Here is a 21,004-nt window from a genome sequence, read left to right as displayed (position 1 = left end):
ACAAGTGTATGTAGGCTTGGTCCCAGTTCTGGGGATACGAGCAGCGTAGGGACCCACGTTATAGAGGTCGCCTGATGTGTCGTGCGCTGGCTTGGTGGGTATATAAGGTTTGCAATAGGCTGTCTGAACACATATCACTTCTTGTTGCTGTGGGTAAAAGGGGCGATTTATCAGCGTTGCAAAGAGGGATGATTATTGGTTTTCGGGCCAAGGGTGGCAGTATTCTCAAACAGCGCAGTTTGTGAACTGTTTGCGTGCTGCTGCGGTGAAAGTGTATCGTGAGTGGACAAATGGCTCCATTGGGAATAACTGACGTGGAAATTGCGGAGCTCCACGTGTCATTGATGTGAGAGGTGAATGTACAAAGGTGCGCAAGGACCGTATGACACGCTACAGAGGAGCAGCTCACCGTGAAAATCAACCAGGGGGCTACCAGACGTGTGTCTAAAACAGTTCAGCGAACCCTATTGCGTATGGAGCTCCGAAGCAGACGGATAGTCACTGCTCCTATGCTAACAAAGGTGCATTGGAAAAAAAGGCTTCAACTTGCACAGAATTGGACCACCGATAAATGGCAAAGGGTTGCCTTCTCCGATGAGTCACGTTTTCCGCTTCATCGTATGGATGGACGTTGGCGTGTCAGGCGAGAAACATCAGAGAACAAACACCCTGCAACCATTGCTGGAAGAACACAAGCTGGTGGCGGAAGTGTTATGGTCTGGGGAATTTTTTCATGGCATTGCCTGGGCCGACTCATCCATGTGGAAGGCACTCTGAACCGATTTGGGTATGAATCCATCCTTGCAGATCACGTTTACCCATACATGTTGTTTGTCTTCCCAGGGGCAGATAGAATCTTCCAGCAAGATAATGCGACACGTCACATGGCTAGAAATGTCCGACAGTGGTTGGAAGAGCACGACCAAGACTTCCAAGTACTTGAGCATCTGTGGGATCACCTCAATCGTCTTGTTCGCTCTATGGATCCTCCCCCACGCACCTTCCAGCAAACGTGGGATGCACTGCAGTCAGCATGGCTCCAGATACCTGAGACAACCTACCAGCACCTTATTGAGTCACTCCCATCCGATCTAGCTGCTGTCCGTGCTGCACACAGCGGTTACTCTGAATATTAGCTGGCGGTCATAATAATGGGACTCCACTATGTATGTGTGTACATATATAGATCCAAAAATCAAGCAGCACGCCAGAGATAAAATTAAAAAAGTGTGGTGCTTTATTGACCCATAAGCCCAATACAAAGTTTCAGCTCTACCATAGAGCCGTTCTCAAGCAAATAACAGCATGCGCAGAAGAAAATACCGCGTGACACGGCCATATTAGAACTGTCAGCACCGCTAAGGGTGTGTTCACATCAGAACATTCTGTCCGGGGAACCTATCAACGGGAAGGCAAACGGAAACCATAGCTTTCCGTTTACATTACCATCGATTCTAATGGGAATGTTTCCGTTCCGTAAGATTTGTTTTTTTGACAGAATAGCGCAGTCGACTCCGCTATTGATTCCGTCATTAAAACGGAAACCTGCCGGAATGGTGATGAACGGAAACCATTAGCAATGTTTCCGTCACCATTGATATCAATGGTGACGGAAACAGAAGCTGTGGTTTCAGTTTGACTTTCCGTTGCGGGGTTCACCCGACAGAACCCCGGAACGGAAAGTCAACGCTGATGTGAACAGGCCCTTAGCTAACTTTATTCTACAGGTCATTGTGATTGCAGCAATACCACGTGTATTTTTTTTTATTCGCTGCGTACACTTTTTTGAACTGAGGTGATGTAGTTCATAGGTGCAGGCATTTTACTAGCCTTCCTGTCACTAATCCTGGTGCAGAACACTACATTCATCCTCCCCCTGCCTGAGATGGCTGCTTACAGAGAACAAACGTGCAGTTTAACCTGCGGCCACAGCATACGACCCTGACTATCCTCACAGCTGACTCCACCCCCTCCTTCCGCCGTGTTAAGCCCCGCACCTCCATACGCAGTCCTTCCTCTGTCCCGTCCCTCCCCGCGACGTTTGTCTCCGCCCCGGAAGTGACGTTACGGCGGATGGCGGCCCATTCCGTAGTGGTGGGCCAAAGCTGATCCCGAAAGTGACAGGAGGAGGAGGGAACATGGAGCGCGCCGGACTGTGCTGACCGAACAGCTGGTATGACTGGTATAAGGAAGTGTTAAGATTTCGGGCAGGGGGTGGCACCATACGCTGTTGTGTCCGTGCCTGGCCCCTGTGTATGTTATTGTTACGTAATGTGTTAACAGTTTCTCCGGGTAGTACATGTGTCCGGTGTGTGTATGTAGTAGCGGCGGCTGTGTGGGCAGTGTGTCTGGCTGTCAGTGCAGTCACATGTGCCATTGTTCTGCCCGTGACACCTGTTGAGCTGTCAGAGTTGGTAGCATGAAGCATGGCTGTTTTACCGTATCTATGTGGGATCGGTAATACAGTGACGTCACCCTGGTGATCACACACATGGGACTAGTATGGAAAGTTGTAAACAAACAACCCCCTCCCCTCACATAACGCCCAGGATCAGCCTCAGGACCCACATGGACCGCGGTATATTAGAAAGTTACAGCTCCTGCTCTTAACCTTACCAGGTATGAAATTAGCCATTGTATGATGAAAACTTCTGCAACTTTGTAATATGATTTATGTTGTGATTTGTTTTATTTTCAAAATATCTGCTTGTCATTGAATTGCTGTGCAGGTTCGGTTTATGTGAATGCATCAGTTGGTAGTTTTCTAATGTATCAGTGTATGTAAAATAAATAAGCCGAATTCCAGATTGTATAGCTCACAGAGGATTACGTAGACTGGATACAATTGTAACATCTTCGCTGTGAGTATTGGGTTTGTCTGGGGAATTCAGCTAGCGAATGTCAATAATATTCCTATTCACAGACAAGGAGCAGAGATCTTGAAAATAGTGAGGAATTGAAACACAAAGGGGAAAACTTATATTTTACACCAATTTTCTGCCATAATTGTGTTAAAAACAGTGTAGCAAAGTAATAGTTATCAAGTTCCCCAATACCTTTTAGACTTTTTTGTATTTGTCAAACTTTGCACCCCTTTTCTATGTACTTGGTGAAGTTCAGAAGCTGCCATACATTCTTTAATGGGTGTGCGCCATCTTGGGGATCATGTCACAAAATGTACCTCATTCTGTGTTCGCAAATAGTAGGACTTTTTATTATAAAATGAAAAAGACCATGTAAACCTTTTGTAGCCTCCTTCTTTTTTTTTTTTTTTTTGTATGTGTTAGGCCTCCTGTACACGACCGAATTGGTTTTGCGGTCCACAAATCCACTGTTCCACCGGAACTCAAAAAACCCTTGTATCGGTGTGTCATCCGGACTCCTGGATCCGCAACAATTCACCGGTATTGGTGCATCTGCAATTGCGGACTGTAAAATGACTTGTCCTTAGCTTTTTGTGGTACGCAATTGTGGCCCCTGCACTGATCCTTGTAAATTAGAGTTGTGTGCATGGGGCCACAGAAAAGAATCTGCAATAATGCGGATAAATTGCGGCCGGCAACAATCCGGTCGTGTGCATGAGGCCTTTTAGTGTTTTTAAACATGTTTCAAATTGAGATCTATTGAAAACGTTCTTTACTTTGTATGATGCGTCTTCAATATATGCACTAGACATAGAAGCTGCAGAACGCCGCTGTAATCAGAACCTATCAGTCTGACGGAACAACGGCTCGGCTGATTTAGCACTTTTTATTCTGGTTTTTTTTGGGAGAGTGCTGTAAAAACAAAAAACCCACAATTTTGGCATTGTTTATTGATCTTTATCTTTTTACTGCGATCACTGTGTGGGATAAATATTGTTTTATTGTATGGGTTGATACCAATGTGGCGTTACCAAATATGTTTCTTTGTTTTTATTTTTAAGCTTTCTTTACGTGTAAAAAATGTTTATTTTTTTTGTTTTTGTTTTTTTTTTTAAATAAAAAATATTTTCACTTTTTTGTTTAGTTCCACTGACCTGAACATCTAACCTTATCGTTCATATAATGCATTGCAATGTATTATGTGTCAGTGTAAAACGAACAGGCAGCCTATTAGGCCCTAACTAATAAACTTCCTTGTATAGCAGACCTGGGGGCCATAGTTCGCTCCCCGGCTGCCATAGCAACACATCGTCACCCCGCCATCGGGTTTACGGGATGACAGATGGAGCCCCCTCCCTCTTTCTAACCAATGAGATGCTGTGGTCAACATTGACCACAGCATCTAAGGGGTTAACTGTCCGTGATTGGAGTGATCTTAAATCCTGGCATTATCTTAGATCCTGGCTTTTAGAGCAGGGTGTCAACACAAGCTTATCTTTAGAGCCCGTGCCATTGCAGCGTTGTAATAGTAAAGCGCTCTGGGACCCAGACCTATATTGAGGAAGACGGTCATCATACGCCGGCTGCTGTTTGCTGATTCCAGGCAGGAACTATGTGGATTGTGGTCACACATGAGCGCGGCTCTCTATTCTGTTCCACGGGAGTTACGCAAACAGCTGAGTGGCGCTTGCTCAGCTTTTTTCATAATTCCCATAGAACAGAATAGAGAGCCATGTGTATGTGCGGCCTCCTCTCCATTCATTTTCCACCTGAATGCGCGGGAGCCGGCAGCCAACTCAACAGGAGGAAAGACGGTCAAGGGATCCCTGTTCTTCACATAGGTGCGGGTGCCAGAGCTACAGGTCCTAGACCCGCACCTATCGCATGTTTTTGGCGTATCCTGTGGCTATGCCATAAATGTGTGAGATGGCAATACCCCTTTAAAGGAAAATGTATGCTGCTCCCTCTGAGGGCAGCATAAAGTAATGACACACTGATTTTAGAGTAGCAGCAAAGTGGATGAGATTTAAACAAATCTCTTCCACAGCCAATCACAGGATTGTCACTATGGCAATGTCAGTAAGGTAAGTATTGTGTTTTTTTTCCCCAGCTATGTTTTTCACAGCGGCAATTCCGGTCGAAAATCTGCAGCGCAGTACTAGGTTGCATACCCTTAGGGTATGTTCACACGATAACTCAAAAACGTCTGAAAATACGAAGCTGTTTTCAAGGGAATTTTCGCAGCGTTTTTTATGGACGTTTTTGGAGCTGTTTTCAATAGAGTCTATGAAAAACGGCTCCAAAAATGTCCGAAGAAGTGTCCTGCACTTCTTTTTCGCGGCCGTTTTTCAAAATGGCTGTGTAAAAAAACGACCCATCGGAACAGAACGCCGTTTTTCCCATTGCAATCAATGGGCAGATGTTTGGAGGCGTTCTGCTTCCGACTTTTCAGCCGTAAAATGGCTGAAAATAGCCTGTGTGAGCATACCCTAAGGGTATGTTCACACGGCTTATTTACGGACGTAATTCGGGCGTTTTACGCCTCGTATTACGTCCGAAAATGCGCCTCGATAGTGTTGCCAAACATCTGCCCATTGAAAGCAATTGGCTGACATTTGTCTGTTCACACGAGGCGTATATTTACGCGTAAATAGACGCCCGCGCCAAAGAAGTGTCATGTCACTTCTTCAGACGTAAATGGAGCCGCTTCCCATGGACTCCATGGAAAACCAGCTCCAGTTACGTCCGGAATGGACGTGGCGTTCAAGCGCCTGCACATGCCGTTACGGCTGAAATGACGGGGCTGTTTTCACCTGGAAACAGCCCCGTAATTTCGGCCGTTACGGACGCTGCCGTGTGAACATACCCTAACTGTGCATAGCGAGATGCAACATAGTCGCTGACCGGTTCCATTGAAAGGCTTTTTTTTTTTTAATAAAAAGATCAACTACTGTGATTAGTGCAACTTTCTAAATAGTTTTTGTTAAAAATTAGCTTTCCTTTTTGAGATAAAGATGCTCCGTATTCTCTGTATCTAGCACTACATCCTGTTTATAACGTAGATGTGATAGATTGCAGGTGGATTCTGTGTCAGTCCCGCAGGACCCGCTGACACTGAACACGTCAGTCCGTGGGACTGATGGATTCAGGTCTTTGTATTCTGTATACAGAGCAGCTGTACCATTCACGAAGCCGCTCTATCTCAAAAAGTAAAACAAATTTTTAATAAAAACTATTTAGAAAGTTGCACTGACCTTTTATATAAAAAAATATTTCCTTTCAAAGCCTTTAAATATACTGTCAAGTCTGATCCATTGTGTTTAGTAATGACTTCATATATATTTCCTATTTTCTGTGAAGTCTAAGTGTACTTCCTTACTTCTTTCTGGACCATCAATCTAAAGGCTCTTTTACACCGGCTGACAATCGGCCGGTGCAGTGAGCGCCGATCAACGAGACATCATTGATCGGCGCTCGTTTGCTCCTGTCACACGGACCTATGGATGGGGATGAGAGGTCGTTACTCCGATCGCTCGTCCCCATACATTATTATCGTGTCGGCAGCGCGTCTCTCTGTTTACACAGGGAGATGCGCTGTGGACAACGATAATATCTCCCTTTTTTAAAACGATATGAGCAGCAGATGATCGATCGTTTGCTCGTTCATCTGCTGATCGCTGCCCTTTTTACACAGGGCAATTATCGGCAACGAGCGTTATATGAACGCTCGTCTGCCCGATAATCGTCCCGTGTAAAATCCCACTTAGGGCTGCAATTCTGTGGAAACGTTATATATCAGGAAGACTGAAGATCTCATTATTTGCCTTCTATCACAGTATAGATAAGCTTTCATTTACTTTAAAATGAAAAATTCAAGACCACTTACATCCTAGTAACAAAGTAATATTTTTATATATATAATGTTTATCTCCCCCTTTACTATATTTCAGCTGAGCGCTTCTGCACCTTCGTTTCAGTGAAAGTGAGGGGCTCACCAACCAATCAAAACTCCTGATATGTCTCTGACCTATGAAAAGTTGGATGAATATGCAGTTACTCTTTAAATAAAATAGTCGGTCGTAGATAAAATATTGCGGATGTTAGGAGTCAGTAAGACCATTACAGGACCCAGTCAGATTTTTTCATCTTTCATAGAAAACAATCCATAAAGTTAGGCGTCCACTACTGCATAAGAGCAGGTCGAGGCAGTCGTCTGTTATGACTGAGCTCAACATCTGTAGATGAACTTAGCGGTGTGTTTTTTTTTTTTCCCCAGTGATTTGCTATGGACAGCGCCATTACTCTGTGGCAGTTCCTGCTTCAGCTTCTACAGGAACCCAGAAACAATGACTTGATTTGTTGGACGACGGATGATGGGGAGTTTAAGCTCCTGAAGGCTGAAGAAGTGGCCAGGTTATGGGGGGAGCGCAAGAACAAGCCAAGTATGAATTATGACAAGCTAAGCCGGGCGCTCCGCTATTACTATGTAAAGGTAAAGGATTGATCTTGGATGAACCCATATAATATGACTATACATTTCTGTGGACAACATGTTCTTCCATTACTTGGACTGGGTTGATCTAGTCTATGCCAACTATGCCTTCCTTACATTATAATTAATAGGACAACGGATGGCAGAAATGGACAAGAATCTGTTACATCTGTCGTCCCATGGACTTCATGAGCAACAAAGCTGTTTGCTTTGGTGTAATGTTATAGTATGTATTCTCATGTGTTTCAAAAACATTGCAACGAAATGGATTAATCTCTCTCTTTTTCTGCAGAATATCATCAAAAAAGTAAATGGACAGAAGTTTGTTTACAAGTTTGTCTCGTACCCTGATATCCTGACCATGGACCCGGCGACATTAATTAAAGCTGAAGGAGATCTAGAGGGCAATTCCACAAATTCTGTCAGCGCCTGCATTATGCGAGACAAGGAGAACTGTAGCAAGGAGCGCTTTATGTGTCCTCCCGCCAAATCCTCAGGACGCAACGATTACATTCACTCTGGTCTGTACACATCATTCACCCTCAATTCCTTAAATTCAGCTGGTGTAAAGCTCTTCAAAACCGCCAATGTGGAATATACAGTTGATAAGAAATTCATCCCAGAGGCTACGCCATCAGTCATTAGGTTTGTGACAACACCAGCTAAAAATACACAGTCTACACCCATCGTGTATTCCGCTCCACCCCAGCCTCCAGAACCCCATGAGAAACCTGCAGAGCCTCCACCAGGTGTAACAATCGGCTCTTCTCTCTCACCCCCAAACACTTCTATCTCATCCCATTCCATTCGTGGACATTCTCCAGCTTTATCTCCTGACTTGACTGATGAGGATATAGCGGACGAAACCGATTTGGGATCCCCGCAGCATCTTGATTTTTCTAGTGACATGGCGATGGAGATAGAGAAACCACCATCAGAATCCATGACCGAGCCGGAAGCAGACCTAGAGCCAGAACCCTATGTATTGGACAATAAGAACGCCAAGTCTAAAAAGCCCAAAGAGCTTGAGTTGACTCCCACAGTGGTAATCACAAGTAGCGATTCGAGCACTCTTGGCATCCTCAGCCCTTCCTTGCCCACGGCATCTCTAACGCCAGCATTTTTCTCACAGGTAATGCCACTGTTTGTTTTAACAATTACATTCAAGATATACTTTTATTTTGTACTCTTTTTGGTCAGGAGACAGTTGTGTATCTTGTGCCGTAGATTTTTACTTTTTGATGTGGCATAATTTTATCTGGCTACTTATTGCAAAACCTTTGCTTCACACACAATGCCTTGGTTCTCCGGCAAGTCTGGACAGATTGAGATATAGTCTTTTCTTTTCCTTTGGATCAAATTTCAGAGTAATATACGCAGAAGCAAAAGTCCCGATGTCACATCTGGGTCACGGTAAACCTTCATATTTATGTCAGGGAATTTCATTATCAGCCATTTCCTCAATGGCAATTTCTATTTCTCACTTTGCGAGATCTCTTTTTAACCCACTGTATTAGCGCCAGTTGCAGAGTGGAATTTCGAATGACTTTTTACATCTCATTTTCTATGACCTGCATTCTGGAGAAGTGATCGATGACTAGGAATCCGGATACATTGTGATGACATACGGCGGCTTCATTAAGATTTTTTTTTAGCGTTCTGTGACAACACTTGTAATACTATTTAGTACCTGTTTTGTGAATTTCTCTTGGCGTCTCCATAGCTGTCCGCTATTGTTGCGGAATGATTGACAGATAATAGATGTAGTTTACTTTGTGTTGTACGTTGAGTGAGTGGTCCGCACAGAAGACTCTAATGCAAAGCTCCAGCCCTGCTTTAAAAAGAAGTAAAGGACAGCATGTCTGTATTTCTTATATATTTGAGGCAGAAAAATACAAGACTGATTTCAAGAGAAAATAGCCTCTGAATCTAGGAGTTTTTTTTAAGCTGATTTGGTGTTTGCAAGCGTATTTTGAGGCGTATTTACACAGCGTTATTTGTAGTGGGCGTGGAAAATTAGTTTAAAAACGCCCCAAGAAGCGACATGCCACCACTTTTTACCAGGTGTGCTTTTACGCGGCGTATTTGAATTTGGGGGAGTAAAAATATGCCTGGTCTGAACTACATGGTGTATTTACCATTGAATTCAATGGGCGCTATTTCTAGGTTTATGGCTGGTGTATTTCGAAGGCTATTACGAGGCGTTTTATGCTCCGAAATACGCCTGCAATTCATGAGTGAACATGCCTTTTGATGCAAAGTACAATCTTCTTAACTGTGTGTGAGTTCACATAGTGTAAAGGCCCACTTTACAGCTGTAAATTTTCGGGCAAACAGGCGTTCGCTGATCGCTCGTTCCCGATTAGCTGATTTTATCGATCAGGGCAACAATCAGGCGATCGTAGCAGTTGGGACTGGCACAAAGTGGTTCCCACAAATTAATGCCATTCTTGTGCCTGATAGAAAAGGCAGCTGCATAAAAAAAGGACTGGAATTGCAGGGGTGGATCACATTCCCAGATATTGTTGCTTTTCGTACATGTTTTGGCTTGTCTTGAAATGGAGCAGAGCTCATTCCGGAGCACAAAATGCTTTCGTGTGTTAAGCCTTTGATTTCTAATTACCTAAATTTTTACCTCAGATTTCATAAATAATGATTTTCAAACAAGCACTTACTTTGTCCATTCCCATGCAGGTCTCATATACAGTATATCTGATATATTTCTACTTCGTAACTGAAAACTGTCATTTAATGATTATTGGAATAGATGGAAATAGATGAGTATGTAGCTTGTTCACAATAAGCTAGATTCACACGAGTGTTTGTTTTGCGTCCGCAAAAAACGGACACGTTTTTCATTCGTTGCGGTTCCGTGTGCCACCAGTGTTTGTTCCGTGTGGCATCAGTTGTTGATGTCCGTGTTGGTGCACATTTATTTTTTTTAATCTATCTTTCTCTGTACTTCAAGGAACTGATGTGTGAATCACGGACCGCACACAGATGTGCGGCCGTGTGCTGTCCGTGATTTTCACGCACCCATTGACTTTAATAGGTGTTTGATGCGCAAAAAACGCACAACAATGGGACATGCAGTGAGTTTCACACAACGGAGACACGCTGCGTGAAAAACACTGCGTGTCTGAATGGCCCTGTTGAATTGCATAAGTCCGTGTGACGGCCATTGTTTTAACGGCCGTCTCATGAACGTATTCAACGTTCGTGTGAATAAGGCCTAAGATTCTGCTTGGTTAAGCCTTGTTGCTGGGGCAGTATATGAATATGATCGGAATAAACATAAGGCAGTCTTAAATCTGTAAAAAATAGTTATTGGACCTCGTATTTGCTAATCAGCCGCCAAATTATTTTTCTAGATCGCAAGTCAAGATGCACGAGTGATATTTACAAATCTCTATGCCTTTTTGGAAATCTAAATTTGTCACCCTCATTCGGTAGTTTGTCGTCTGGCAAATTGGCCTTGGCAACCGGGTTTTTCCTCTTATACATTCAACTGCCAGGTGCTTCCACCTGGTGCCAAATGAATAGAGCCGGATGCAGTCACTTAACACTGTCCAATCACCCCTCCTTCTGTGAGCTCCTCCTGCATTAGTCTCTGGTAGCAGAGGCTGAAGCAGGAAGCTTAAAGGGACACTCCGGCCAAAACAAAACTTTCCCATGTGTACTATTATGGTATTCCATGTGTCAGTCTCGCACCTCTTATTTTTCTTTCTGCTTCTATCGCTATATATCAGAATGGCAGCAATGTGAATTCGGTTCGGCGAGACGCTTTCTCTACTTGAGTCTATGGAGATCTATGTGTCGCCCATCACAGGCTTCAGCAGTTCCTGTACCACACTAATTTTTCACGGGGGGGGGGGCAGAAACTTTTACCACTGATACTTGGACAGGTTCCTGTCACACAGGTATAATGTAGAAGAATATATTGCAGCCTTCCTGGCTGTATACTTATGGTTTCTCAACTTATACAGGAGAATAAAGAGAGAATGATATTCACTATGTCCCTCAGCATACAGAAATTGTATAGTCTTTATCTGGTCATGTGATGCTGTTCTGAAGCATCATGGGATTGATAGCAAGGCAGAGAGGAAGAGAAAGCTGGGGAAATCTAAGAATCAAGATGAATACTTTTTTTTTTAAAGCACAGACAAGACTTCAGTTCAAAAAGTAACTACAGGATGCATAAAAAGTGTAGAATGGGGAATGCAGACATGGAAAGTTGTGTTTCCACTGGAGGTCGTCTTTAATGCAGCACCTGCTAAATAACGCTTCCTGCCAGCAGAGGGCGCATGACCAGAGCATTAGGAAGTGAGTGCATTTGGTGAAGCAGATGGGTGGGGAGGTACTGCTGTTGCTACTGTGATGGGGATGTCCTGCTGTAACTACTGTGGCAGGAGGGGCTTCTGTGGCTACTGGGTAAATTGAGAAGGCGCCTGCTGTAAGTTGGGGGTCTTGCTGTGATCATTAGTGAAAGGAGGAGCTGCTCTGACCACTGTAGGGGAGGGACCTGTTTGACTAGTGTTATGGGGCTACTGAAGAAGTGGAAAGAGGGCCTGCTGTGGCTACTGAGGAAATTATGGGTTTGGGAGAAGGTTTGACTGCTAAGAAAGTTTTGGGGACCTGGGCCTAGTGGCTAAGTGGGCCAGCTTGCTCCGATAACTGGGGAAAAGGAAAGGGGGGTAGGTAACGCAATTTTTACCTGTAGAGGGAAGGGAGGGTACATTTAAGGGAAGCTTTATTCTGATCACATGAGGGGGGCCTTAAGTGATGTGTCAATTTAGGGTCATACATCACCAGTTGTGGTGTGTTTGCATTATTTTATATTGTGCAACAATTTCTCCTCAACTGGATTGTGTGGACCCGGTAATATAGCATTTCTTTGCTAGCTCCTAGCCCTAGCTACGATTTGTCCAAGCATATGTCTCCTGATGTAATATGTCTGGAAAAATATAGTTTTCTTATAGATCCATGGAAGCTTTTTATGGAAATGCCTGTATTCAGGATATATTTTTCTGTGGCTTTTTGTTATACATTTTCCTTTCCACGGGGTCTTGTCCTATGGAAAATGCCACAATTCGGAAAAAGCACAGTGAGGATGCAGTCAGTTCTGGCCTTAAAGTGGTTTTCCAGGTAGGTCATCAATAATAGATCACTGGGGGTGCGATTCTTGGCACCCCCACCGATCAGCTAATGGGGCTTCAGTGTTTGTTGCCGCGGCCTCTTCATAGTTTACATGCATGGCACCGTACACATCCGTAGCGGCTGTGCCTGGGATTGGAGTTCCGGTCCTATTCAAGTGAATGGGTCTAAGCTGCAATCCCAAGCATAGCGCCATACACATTGAAGAGGCCGCAGTGTTCATTGCTGCGGCCACTTTAGTCAGCTGATTGGCGGAGGAGCTAGGAATCGGCCCCCCACAAATCTGATATTGATGACCTATCCCAAGATAAAATGTCAAGAGAACCCCTTTAAAGTGGCTGTTTTTTTTTTTTTTTTTTTTTTTTTGTTTTATCATTGTTGCATTTCAAGAGCCATAACTTTTTTCAGTTAACATAGCCGTATAAAGGGTTGTTTTTAATGGTGACATTTTGGGGGTATAAAACTCATACATGTCTTAACTTGTATAACTTTTTAAGAGGGGAGAAACAGCAATTTTTCCATTGGTATCGCAGGTTCCACTATTCGATATAAATGTCATGTTAAAGAGGCTCTGTCACCAGATTACCAAATCCCTATCTCCTATTGAATGTGATGGGCGCTGCAATGTAGATAACAGCAAAGTTTTTTGTTTTTTTGGGAAAAACTATCATTTTTCCCAAGTTATGAGCAATTTTATATTTATGCAAATGAGCTTTTCAATGCACAACAGGGCGTGTTTTCTCGTATTTCCAACTGGGCGTGTATTATTTTGTTTTTACCAACTGGGCGTGTATTGTGTTTTTACCAACTGGGCGTTGTGAATAGAAGTGTATGACACTGACGAATCAGCGTCATGCACTTCTCATCGTTCCCACCCAGCTTCTTTCACTGCAGAAATACAGCGTGACGTCACCCACAGGTCCTTCAACCTGTGGGTGACCTTTTAATGTCACCGTTTTGGGATACATATAATGCGTTGTATAACATGACTACAGCAATTCTGCCAATGTTTTTTGGGTTTGGTTTTTACAACATTCACTATGCGGTACAAATGACATGTGGACTTTATTTTTGTGCCTTCGCATTAAATGACCTACAAGGTTTTTTTTTTTAGGTTTTTTTTTCCATTGACGGATCTGCGTGAGGGCTTATTTTTTGCTAGACAACCTGTGGTTTTCAATTGTACTATTTTAACTGGTTACTGACCGCTAGCTATATATAAACAGCTGGCGGTCGAGGTCCTTCAAACCCATGCCATGGTGTATCTACGGCACGAGTTCTAGCTGGCTACCCGAGCTAAATGTCAGGTGCCGGAAGTTGGTGACTGCCGGGGACCCTGAAGAGAAAATAGAAGCAGCTTTCACTTCTTTTATCTTCTCATCGATTGTACACATCGCTCAATGAGCGAGGGTGTATAGAATAGAGAATTTTATAGAAAATATAAAATGCAAATAAACTAAATAATAAATACACATGAAATACCAACCCACAAAAAACGTTCCCCATGCCAATCAGTTTCGTAATGTTAGCCCTGACCCAATCACCCTAAAATAGACATGTAATATATCAAAATTTACGGTAGACAATAACGATCACAAAGAAAGGTCTACTTTAGGGTAAAACTATATTATTACCAGAAAAAATTAGCTGAAAAGTAAAGAACCGTATTTTTCAGACTATATGACGCAGTTTTTAGCAAGAATAAATCTTGCTAAAAAAGTCCCTGCGTCTTATAGTCCGCAGTCAAGGGACCCCTGACCGCTTCATTACTTAACCCCTTCCCGACCCATGTCGTTCCCGGCACATCATGGAGCGGGGTGGGGGTGATGTATTCAGCGGGCTCACGCTCCATACACTGCAGGTTGCAGCAGCTGACATGCTGCTCTAACGGCCAGGAACAGCAATTTTGCTGTTCCTGGAGGTTTAAAGGGGTTGTGCCATAAAACACATGTCCTGCGGATAGGGGATACATCTGTGATCGCTCGAGGCCTGACCCCCAGCGATAAGGGGAACGGGGACCGAAACTCGCCAAGAGCGCTACATGAAAAGCTTTGACTTCTGCGTTCTGTGTCCAGCAGCTTTGTAGAGATGAATGGGATTCTTCTGCGCATGCGCGAGTGGCTCTGTATTGATCTCTATGGAGCTGCGGAACAAATAAGCCGGACACAGAACCCGGACACAGAACCCGGAAGTTCAGGCTTCTCATGTAGCGCGCTAGGTGACTTTCAGTCCCCTGTTCTCCTTATCGCTGTTGGTCCCAGTGGTCGGACCCCCAGCGATCCCACATGTGGCCTCTATCCTGTAGATAGGGGATACATGGGTTTTATGGCAAACCCCTTTAACTAGTTAAATGCCGCGGTCACTAGCAACCGCGGCATTTATAGGGGTTTTTCCATGAAGGACATTTATGACATATCCACAGGATATGTCATAAATGTCAGGTAGATGCGGGTCCCACCTCTGGGACCCGCACCTATCTCTAGAACGGGGCCCCCTAAACCCGTTCTAGCTTTCTCTACTCTCCTGTAGTAGTTACGGGAGCAGCGTAGCTTGCGTGCTACGCTGCTTTCGTAACTGACATTCAGTACTATGAGAGTTAGGGAAACAGCGTAGCTCAGCGAGTTACGCTGTTTCAGTAACGCCACATGTAATCAAGTGGCTGCTGGTTCAAGTCCCCTAGGGGAACTAATAAAATGTGTAAAAAAAAAAACAAAAACTGCTCTCAGAATGTGGTGAAACAGAATAAATTATTTTTTGACAAATCATTTTTTTTCCTATTTTCTGTTGTCTAAAACCTGGGTGCGTCTTATAGTCTGAAAAATACGGTAATTTTTTTTTACTATTATTTTCAAACTAGAAGCCTGAAAATTCTAGAATAGCAAAAAAGATGTGTATAAAAATAATGAAAAAAAAAACCCTGCATTGTCTACGAAAAAAAGTCACAAAAATCACATTGCTAGCCCAACAGATAAAAAAGTGTTCGCAGTTTAACGTGTGCTAAAAATGGCTAAACCCTGTCTGGTCCTGAAGGCTCAAAATAGCCCGGACCTGAACCGGTTAAGGTACATGCAAGTTTTTGATTCCCCTTTATTCCGTTTTTTGGGAGGCTGGATGAACAAAATCCAGCAATTCTGGCATTGTATTTTTTTTTTTAGTTTTATTTTTACTGCATTTATTGTGCGGGTTAAATAATGGCATAATTTTGTAGTATGTGCTGTTACTAATGCAGCGATACCAGTTTTGTCATGTTTTTATTCCCATTATAAAGCATCTTTCAGTGTAAAATAGGCACGTTGTTTTTTTGCTTACATATTTTTTTTCTTATAGTTACACCTTTTTATTTATATATTTTTTTTTACAATATTTATTCGTGCCACAAGGGGACTTAAAGTGAACCTGTCACCAGCATTTCACCTATTGAACTCTACTCACCCCTCGCTGGCCGCTGCTGTCAAAAGTTCAGTGGCGTTATCCCCGCTCCTAAACACCTCCGACCATAAATAACGGTCACGCCTTTTATGGTAATAATCCGGCAGCCTCGTTCGTTTCACTTCTTATGCCCGCCCACCGCAGAAAACTGGTCCGCCCTGAATGCCGAAATCTCGTCTCAGATAGGATGCATGCGCCTGTCATGTATGGTCAGACAGCCTTCCCTGCTTTGGTTGGGTCTCAAATCTAGTTACTGCGCATGCACCGCTATGGTGTCCTGTTATGCGCACGCACCAGAAAAGGACATCGATGAACAAGTATGGGATTTTGTGTGTGCTGGGAGGAGGCGAGGAGCTGTCAATCAAAAGTAAGGAGGCGGGGTTAACTCGGAAAGGTTCGAGAAATGAAGATATGACTCTTTTATGCTATTGGCATACGGCACAGGAACACTAAAAAACGGAATACTAAAGGTACAGAGCTACTTAGAAGATAATTATAGGTTACATAAAAATGAGTTTTCACCCACTTCCACCTGGTATTGCTGGATTATTAAGTGAAATGCTGGTGACAGGTTCCCTTTAAAGATGCGATCTTTTGATTTCTTACATAATACACTTCTCTACTTTCGCAATGCAGTGTATTATGCCTGCCTGTCAGTATTCTACTGCCTAATAGACTTACGTCTAGTGCAGACATGAGGGCCTTTTGTTAGGCCCCTGCTGCCTACGCAACCCATCTGCACCCTGCAATTGTGTCACGGGGGGGCTGATGGGCTGACAGATGAGCTTAGCACTTGAGTCTGCTCTATACGAGTGCCTTACATGTACAGTGGCTTGCGTTAATGTCCTACTGCCCACGCTATAAATATATGGCATAGGGTGAGAAAGGGTTAAAAGTGGTTTTACAGGTTGTGTAATTAAAGCCTCATAATTGTATAATGCAAATTTGTGCAGTTTTTTGTTTATACTATAATTTTTAGTAGACCGTTCGTGACCACCACTACGCATTTTTCCCGTGGTCACGAACGAGCCTTAGGCGAGGACGCCATCTTTTCCCGGCGGCCCAGTCTAAGTTCCGTGTGGGCTAGAGCGTGTGCTCGTCTGTCTAATAACAACCGGTCTCCTTCTCTAATGGCCAGATTCTGGTTGTTAAACCACTTAGATGCTGCTATTAGTAAAATTGGTGGCTTATCCTTGGGATAGGCCATCAATATTGGATCGGTGGGGGTCGTAGGAGCACCGCGGCCCCTACAAACAGCTGATCGGCAGGGATGTCAGGAGTCAAACTCCCACTAATCTAATATTGATGGCCTATCCTACGCAAGGGCCATCAATTTTAATAATCTGGATAACCATTTTAAGTTTAATTAAAAAAGATTTGGACTTTTATTAGCCGATTGTAAAGTTTGTCTTCCTCTAAACTGAGACCTTTCTCAAGCACTTTGAAAGTATATACTGGATATATAGCTGGGTTCCCACGTAGCGTAAACGCTACGGAATTGTGTGTGGAAATTCCGTGTTTACAGTATCGGCAAAGTGGGTGAGATTTATTAAAGCTCATGCCCACGTTGAGGAAAAAAATGGCAACGTAAACCTTAACTTGACCTGCGGTGCGGAATTTTATTCCGCAGCATGTCCATTTTTACGCAGCGTATCCGTCTCGTGGGAACCCGGCCTAAATAGCGGATATAGATGTGAAAGTGCACAAGCAATGCTATTTATATTCAGTGTGTGCACCTTCGAATTGCTGGAGGAAGGGCTCCGCTTAAAACATTGCAATCGGCTGATAAAAGTCCACATTTCTTTCGTTAAAATTTAATCTGGAGTTCTATCTACTGCTTTCTTTATGTCTTGGACATCAGATAGAATGGAAAATAACTTTTTTCATTGATCATATAACAAGATACACTTTTTTTGACCTCCAAGAATTTTAGCGAGGGTTTGTTTCCATGCGCCATCACCTGCTTGGTAGCTGGAAAAATACTTGTCGCCCAGTATGAAGGCCAGTGGCGGATTTGCCATGGAGCGCTTCCTATGGGTTTCTTCTATTTAATCAATGGGAGTCAGAGGCGTTTTTTCCCGCCTTTTTTAGCTGCTCGCAGGGAAAAAAAGCGGCATGTCCTTTCTTGCTGCGCTTTCTGCCTCTGGCCTCCCATTAAAATCAATGTGAGGCAGTAAAACCCTGCAGCGCTAGTTTCCGAGCGTTTTTTGCCTGCGGTCCTTGCATTAGCGTCAATGGAAAAACGCAGCGAAAACCATGGCAAAAAAGCGCAGGCAGGTCAAAATCTGCCTCAAAATTCCTGAAAGAATTCTGAGGCACATTTTTTCTGCTTGCAAAAGTGTGAACAGGGCCTAATCCATAGCCGCTGAACTCTAGGTCAGGTTCATCAGGTATGCAAAAAGTCACCAGGGGCAGAGCAGCCTCAAAAGCAGGTGGGAGGAAAGGCAGGAATAGCATGAGCTATGCGAATGGACACCAGGTACCATCTCATGAGAACCTTATAAGATGTCTCAAGTATTGCAAGAGGTCTTGGAAATCTTACTCCAAATAGGTTGCCAATCAGTCGTTTATTTGGAAATTTAGTTCAGATTCCCATTTGTGGACATTATGTGAGTTTGGTGCAGTTTGGCAGAGAGCAGGCAGGAATAAATGTGAGCGATCGTGTCCGAGGCAGCAACGTTTAAGAGGGTAACGATAGGGGTCGTGTTGTGTTCTGGAGAGGAGGGGAAATTTGTAGGATTAGTTGGGCAGTGCCCTGGATGGTCTGTAAGGACGTGAAGGAGCCAACTCCATCAGTTGTTAATAAGTGGTATATCCTCATGACACAGAGCACGGTCTATCTATATAAACTAGCAGAGGATTCCTGTCCAGTGTAAGATATGGGGTTTCTGAAGAGGGAAGCAAGAGGCAGGTGGGGAGAAAGAAGGTTACCTGAAAACATAACCTTATTCCACACACAAAGTGAATTAGATAGGATAGAGATATCGGTAAAGGATCTAGCTGAAGGAGGGAATTCGCAAAATGGAATCAAAGGGAGTGGAGAACGTTCAGGTACTTCCAGGCTGCCATACTGGGGCATCAGACGTGGAGTAATATAGGGCTAGGTGTGAAATTTGGGAAAGGTGATAATACTTTGCAATATTAGGTACACCCAGTCCGCCAAAGGCGTCAGGGACAGTGTAGCCTTATTGATACACGGGAGCACTTGCTTCCAAACAAATTTTAAAGGGGTTTTTCCCATCTTATGAAGTGATGGCATTTTGACATCACTTTATGATCGGTAGGGGGTCCAGCCTTTGTAGGGAAGTGCAGCACGACCCTATTGAAGCTGTGAGCGCCACTGTGCAGGAAAAATTTATAAGGGGACATGGCACTAAATCATTGCTGTGGCCCCTTCCTTCTCAGGATCGGTAGGGGACCCAGAGGCCTGACCGCCACTGATCATCAAGTGATCGCATATCCTAGCGATAAGTCTTCACTTTATAAAATAGGCACAGTATAACCCCTCAAGCACTAGCCGTTGTAGAAGTCTAAGGAAGTACCCTGGTTTGAGCAGCCTGTGATATCCCCTCTTTAAAGCAATTCGAATGATTACGAAACAATGACTGTTGCCCGTCTTCTATTCCAGACACCAATACTGCTGACCCCGAATGCCATGCTCTCTAGCATTCACTTCTGGAGCACCCTGAGCCCAGTGGCTCCTCTCAGTCCAGCCAGGCTACATGGTAGTTCCCTGTTCCAGGTGAGTGTCCGATCTGCATCTGTCATGCCACCTTGTTGAGGACTCTTATGCAAGACACAATTTTTTTTTTTTCTTTTCTTTTCATTTTATGTAACTCTTTACATCTGTCAAATAATTAATTCTACCAAAATAGTTAGTAGATTGTTCCCCTTAACAGACTTGAAACTTATTTAGAAAAATTTTGAGGTATGTATGCATTTGCATATAATTAATATTTTGGATAAATATTTTTGACAACAATTTTGACAAAGTGGCCATTCACCAGACGCCAAAAGTAAGTTTATAAATGTATTTTACCAGTTGTTATGTTTAAAATATCAAATATGTGTCAATTCCTTGCTTACCCTTGGGACCAAACCGTGTGATACCAAACATATCTATATTATTATTTATTAGACAAACTCAATTTCTTTTTTTTTTTGTTCTAAATGTGTTTTTATTCCCTACTTTAATTATGAATTTATTTAAAGGGGTTTGCCAGTCCTTAAAAATTAATGGTATATCCTCAGGACAGGTCATCAATAACCGATCGGTCGGGACACTGCCGATCAGCAGTTTTGAAGGGGCTGCAACGCTCGTATGAGCGCTGCTTCCCCTTCAGTCCGGTCACTGCTCATATTGTAAGTCGCCGACACATCAGTAGCGGTTCACCGTCTTACATCCTTCTCCCACTGAAGTAACGACCAATCATCTATTGATGGCCTTTCCTGAGGATAGAGTTTTTAGGGACCCCTTTAACTATAAACGGTAAAAATGTTTATGGCATAACTGGATGTTACTATGCCATAATATTAGCCTAGATATTATATTATATATTAAAAGCAAGCTTTTTCCCCTGGGTTCTTGCTTAGACTTAGGAGGAAAACCCATGATAATGCCGTTACAGTGGTTTCCTCTGACGTCAGGACACACATGTACATCCAAATGCCTTATAATCCACTTACAGTTAATCTCAACCTTTTAATGCTGTGGGCCTCATTTATAATGTCTAAAAGAAAAACTGGCCTTGTAGCCCATATAAACCAATAAGGAGCTCCGTTTCATTTCTTTAACTGCTCTGGGAAAATGAAAGGTGACCTCTGATTGGTTGTAATGGGCAACAAAGACCATTCTACTTTTAGACCGTTTTAATAAATGAGGCCTAATGCGCTGACTAAATTCTTAATATATCTTTCTAGCTGCTGGAGCTCCCGTTTTTCTGTTACACAGCTCCAAATCTTATGTAAAGATAAAAATCTGGCTTCCTGCATAGAGTACAATTCACTGCTGTCTCCTTACTGGTTATCTTTGCCAGGGAGTTTACAGCTTACATTCTAGATGGGA

At 43.4% G+C, this 21,004-nt stretch overlaps 1 protein-coding gene across 3 annotated transcripts in view; it reads left to right on the top strand.

Annotated features, from left to right (window-relative positions):
* The first annotated feature begins 2,030 nt into the window (after window positions 1-2,030).
* The window catches only part of ELK4 (ETS transcription factor ELK4), a 31,347-nt gene continuing 12,373 nt past the window's right edge, over window positions 2,031-21,004 (top strand). For 2 of the 3 annotated variants that reach the window (XR_012881525.1, XM_075853800.1), the window contains exons 1-4: window positions 2,031-2,173; window positions 7,141-7,356; window positions 7,649-8,488; window positions 19,568-19,681. Coding sequence is in view for 2 of the 3 variants with exons in the window: in XM_075853800.1 (XP_075709915.1) it covers window positions 7,150-7,356; window positions 7,649-8,488; window positions 19,568-19,681 (1,161 nt within the window). In the remaining variant the exon portion in view is untranslated. The other variant, XM_075853801.1, reaches the window with a different exon arrangement.

The sequence above is a fragment of the Rhinoderma darwinii genome, chromosome 2 (assembly GCF_050947455.1).
Source record: "Rhinoderma darwinii isolate aRhiDar2 chromosome 2, aRhiDar2.hap1, whole genome shotgun sequence".
Lineage (NCBI taxonomy): Eukaryota > Metazoa > Chordata > Amphibia > Anura > Rhinodermatidae > Rhinoderma > Rhinoderma darwinii.
Note: the sequence above shows the minus strand (reverse complement) of the source record. Positions and strands in the feature narration are given on the sequence as shown.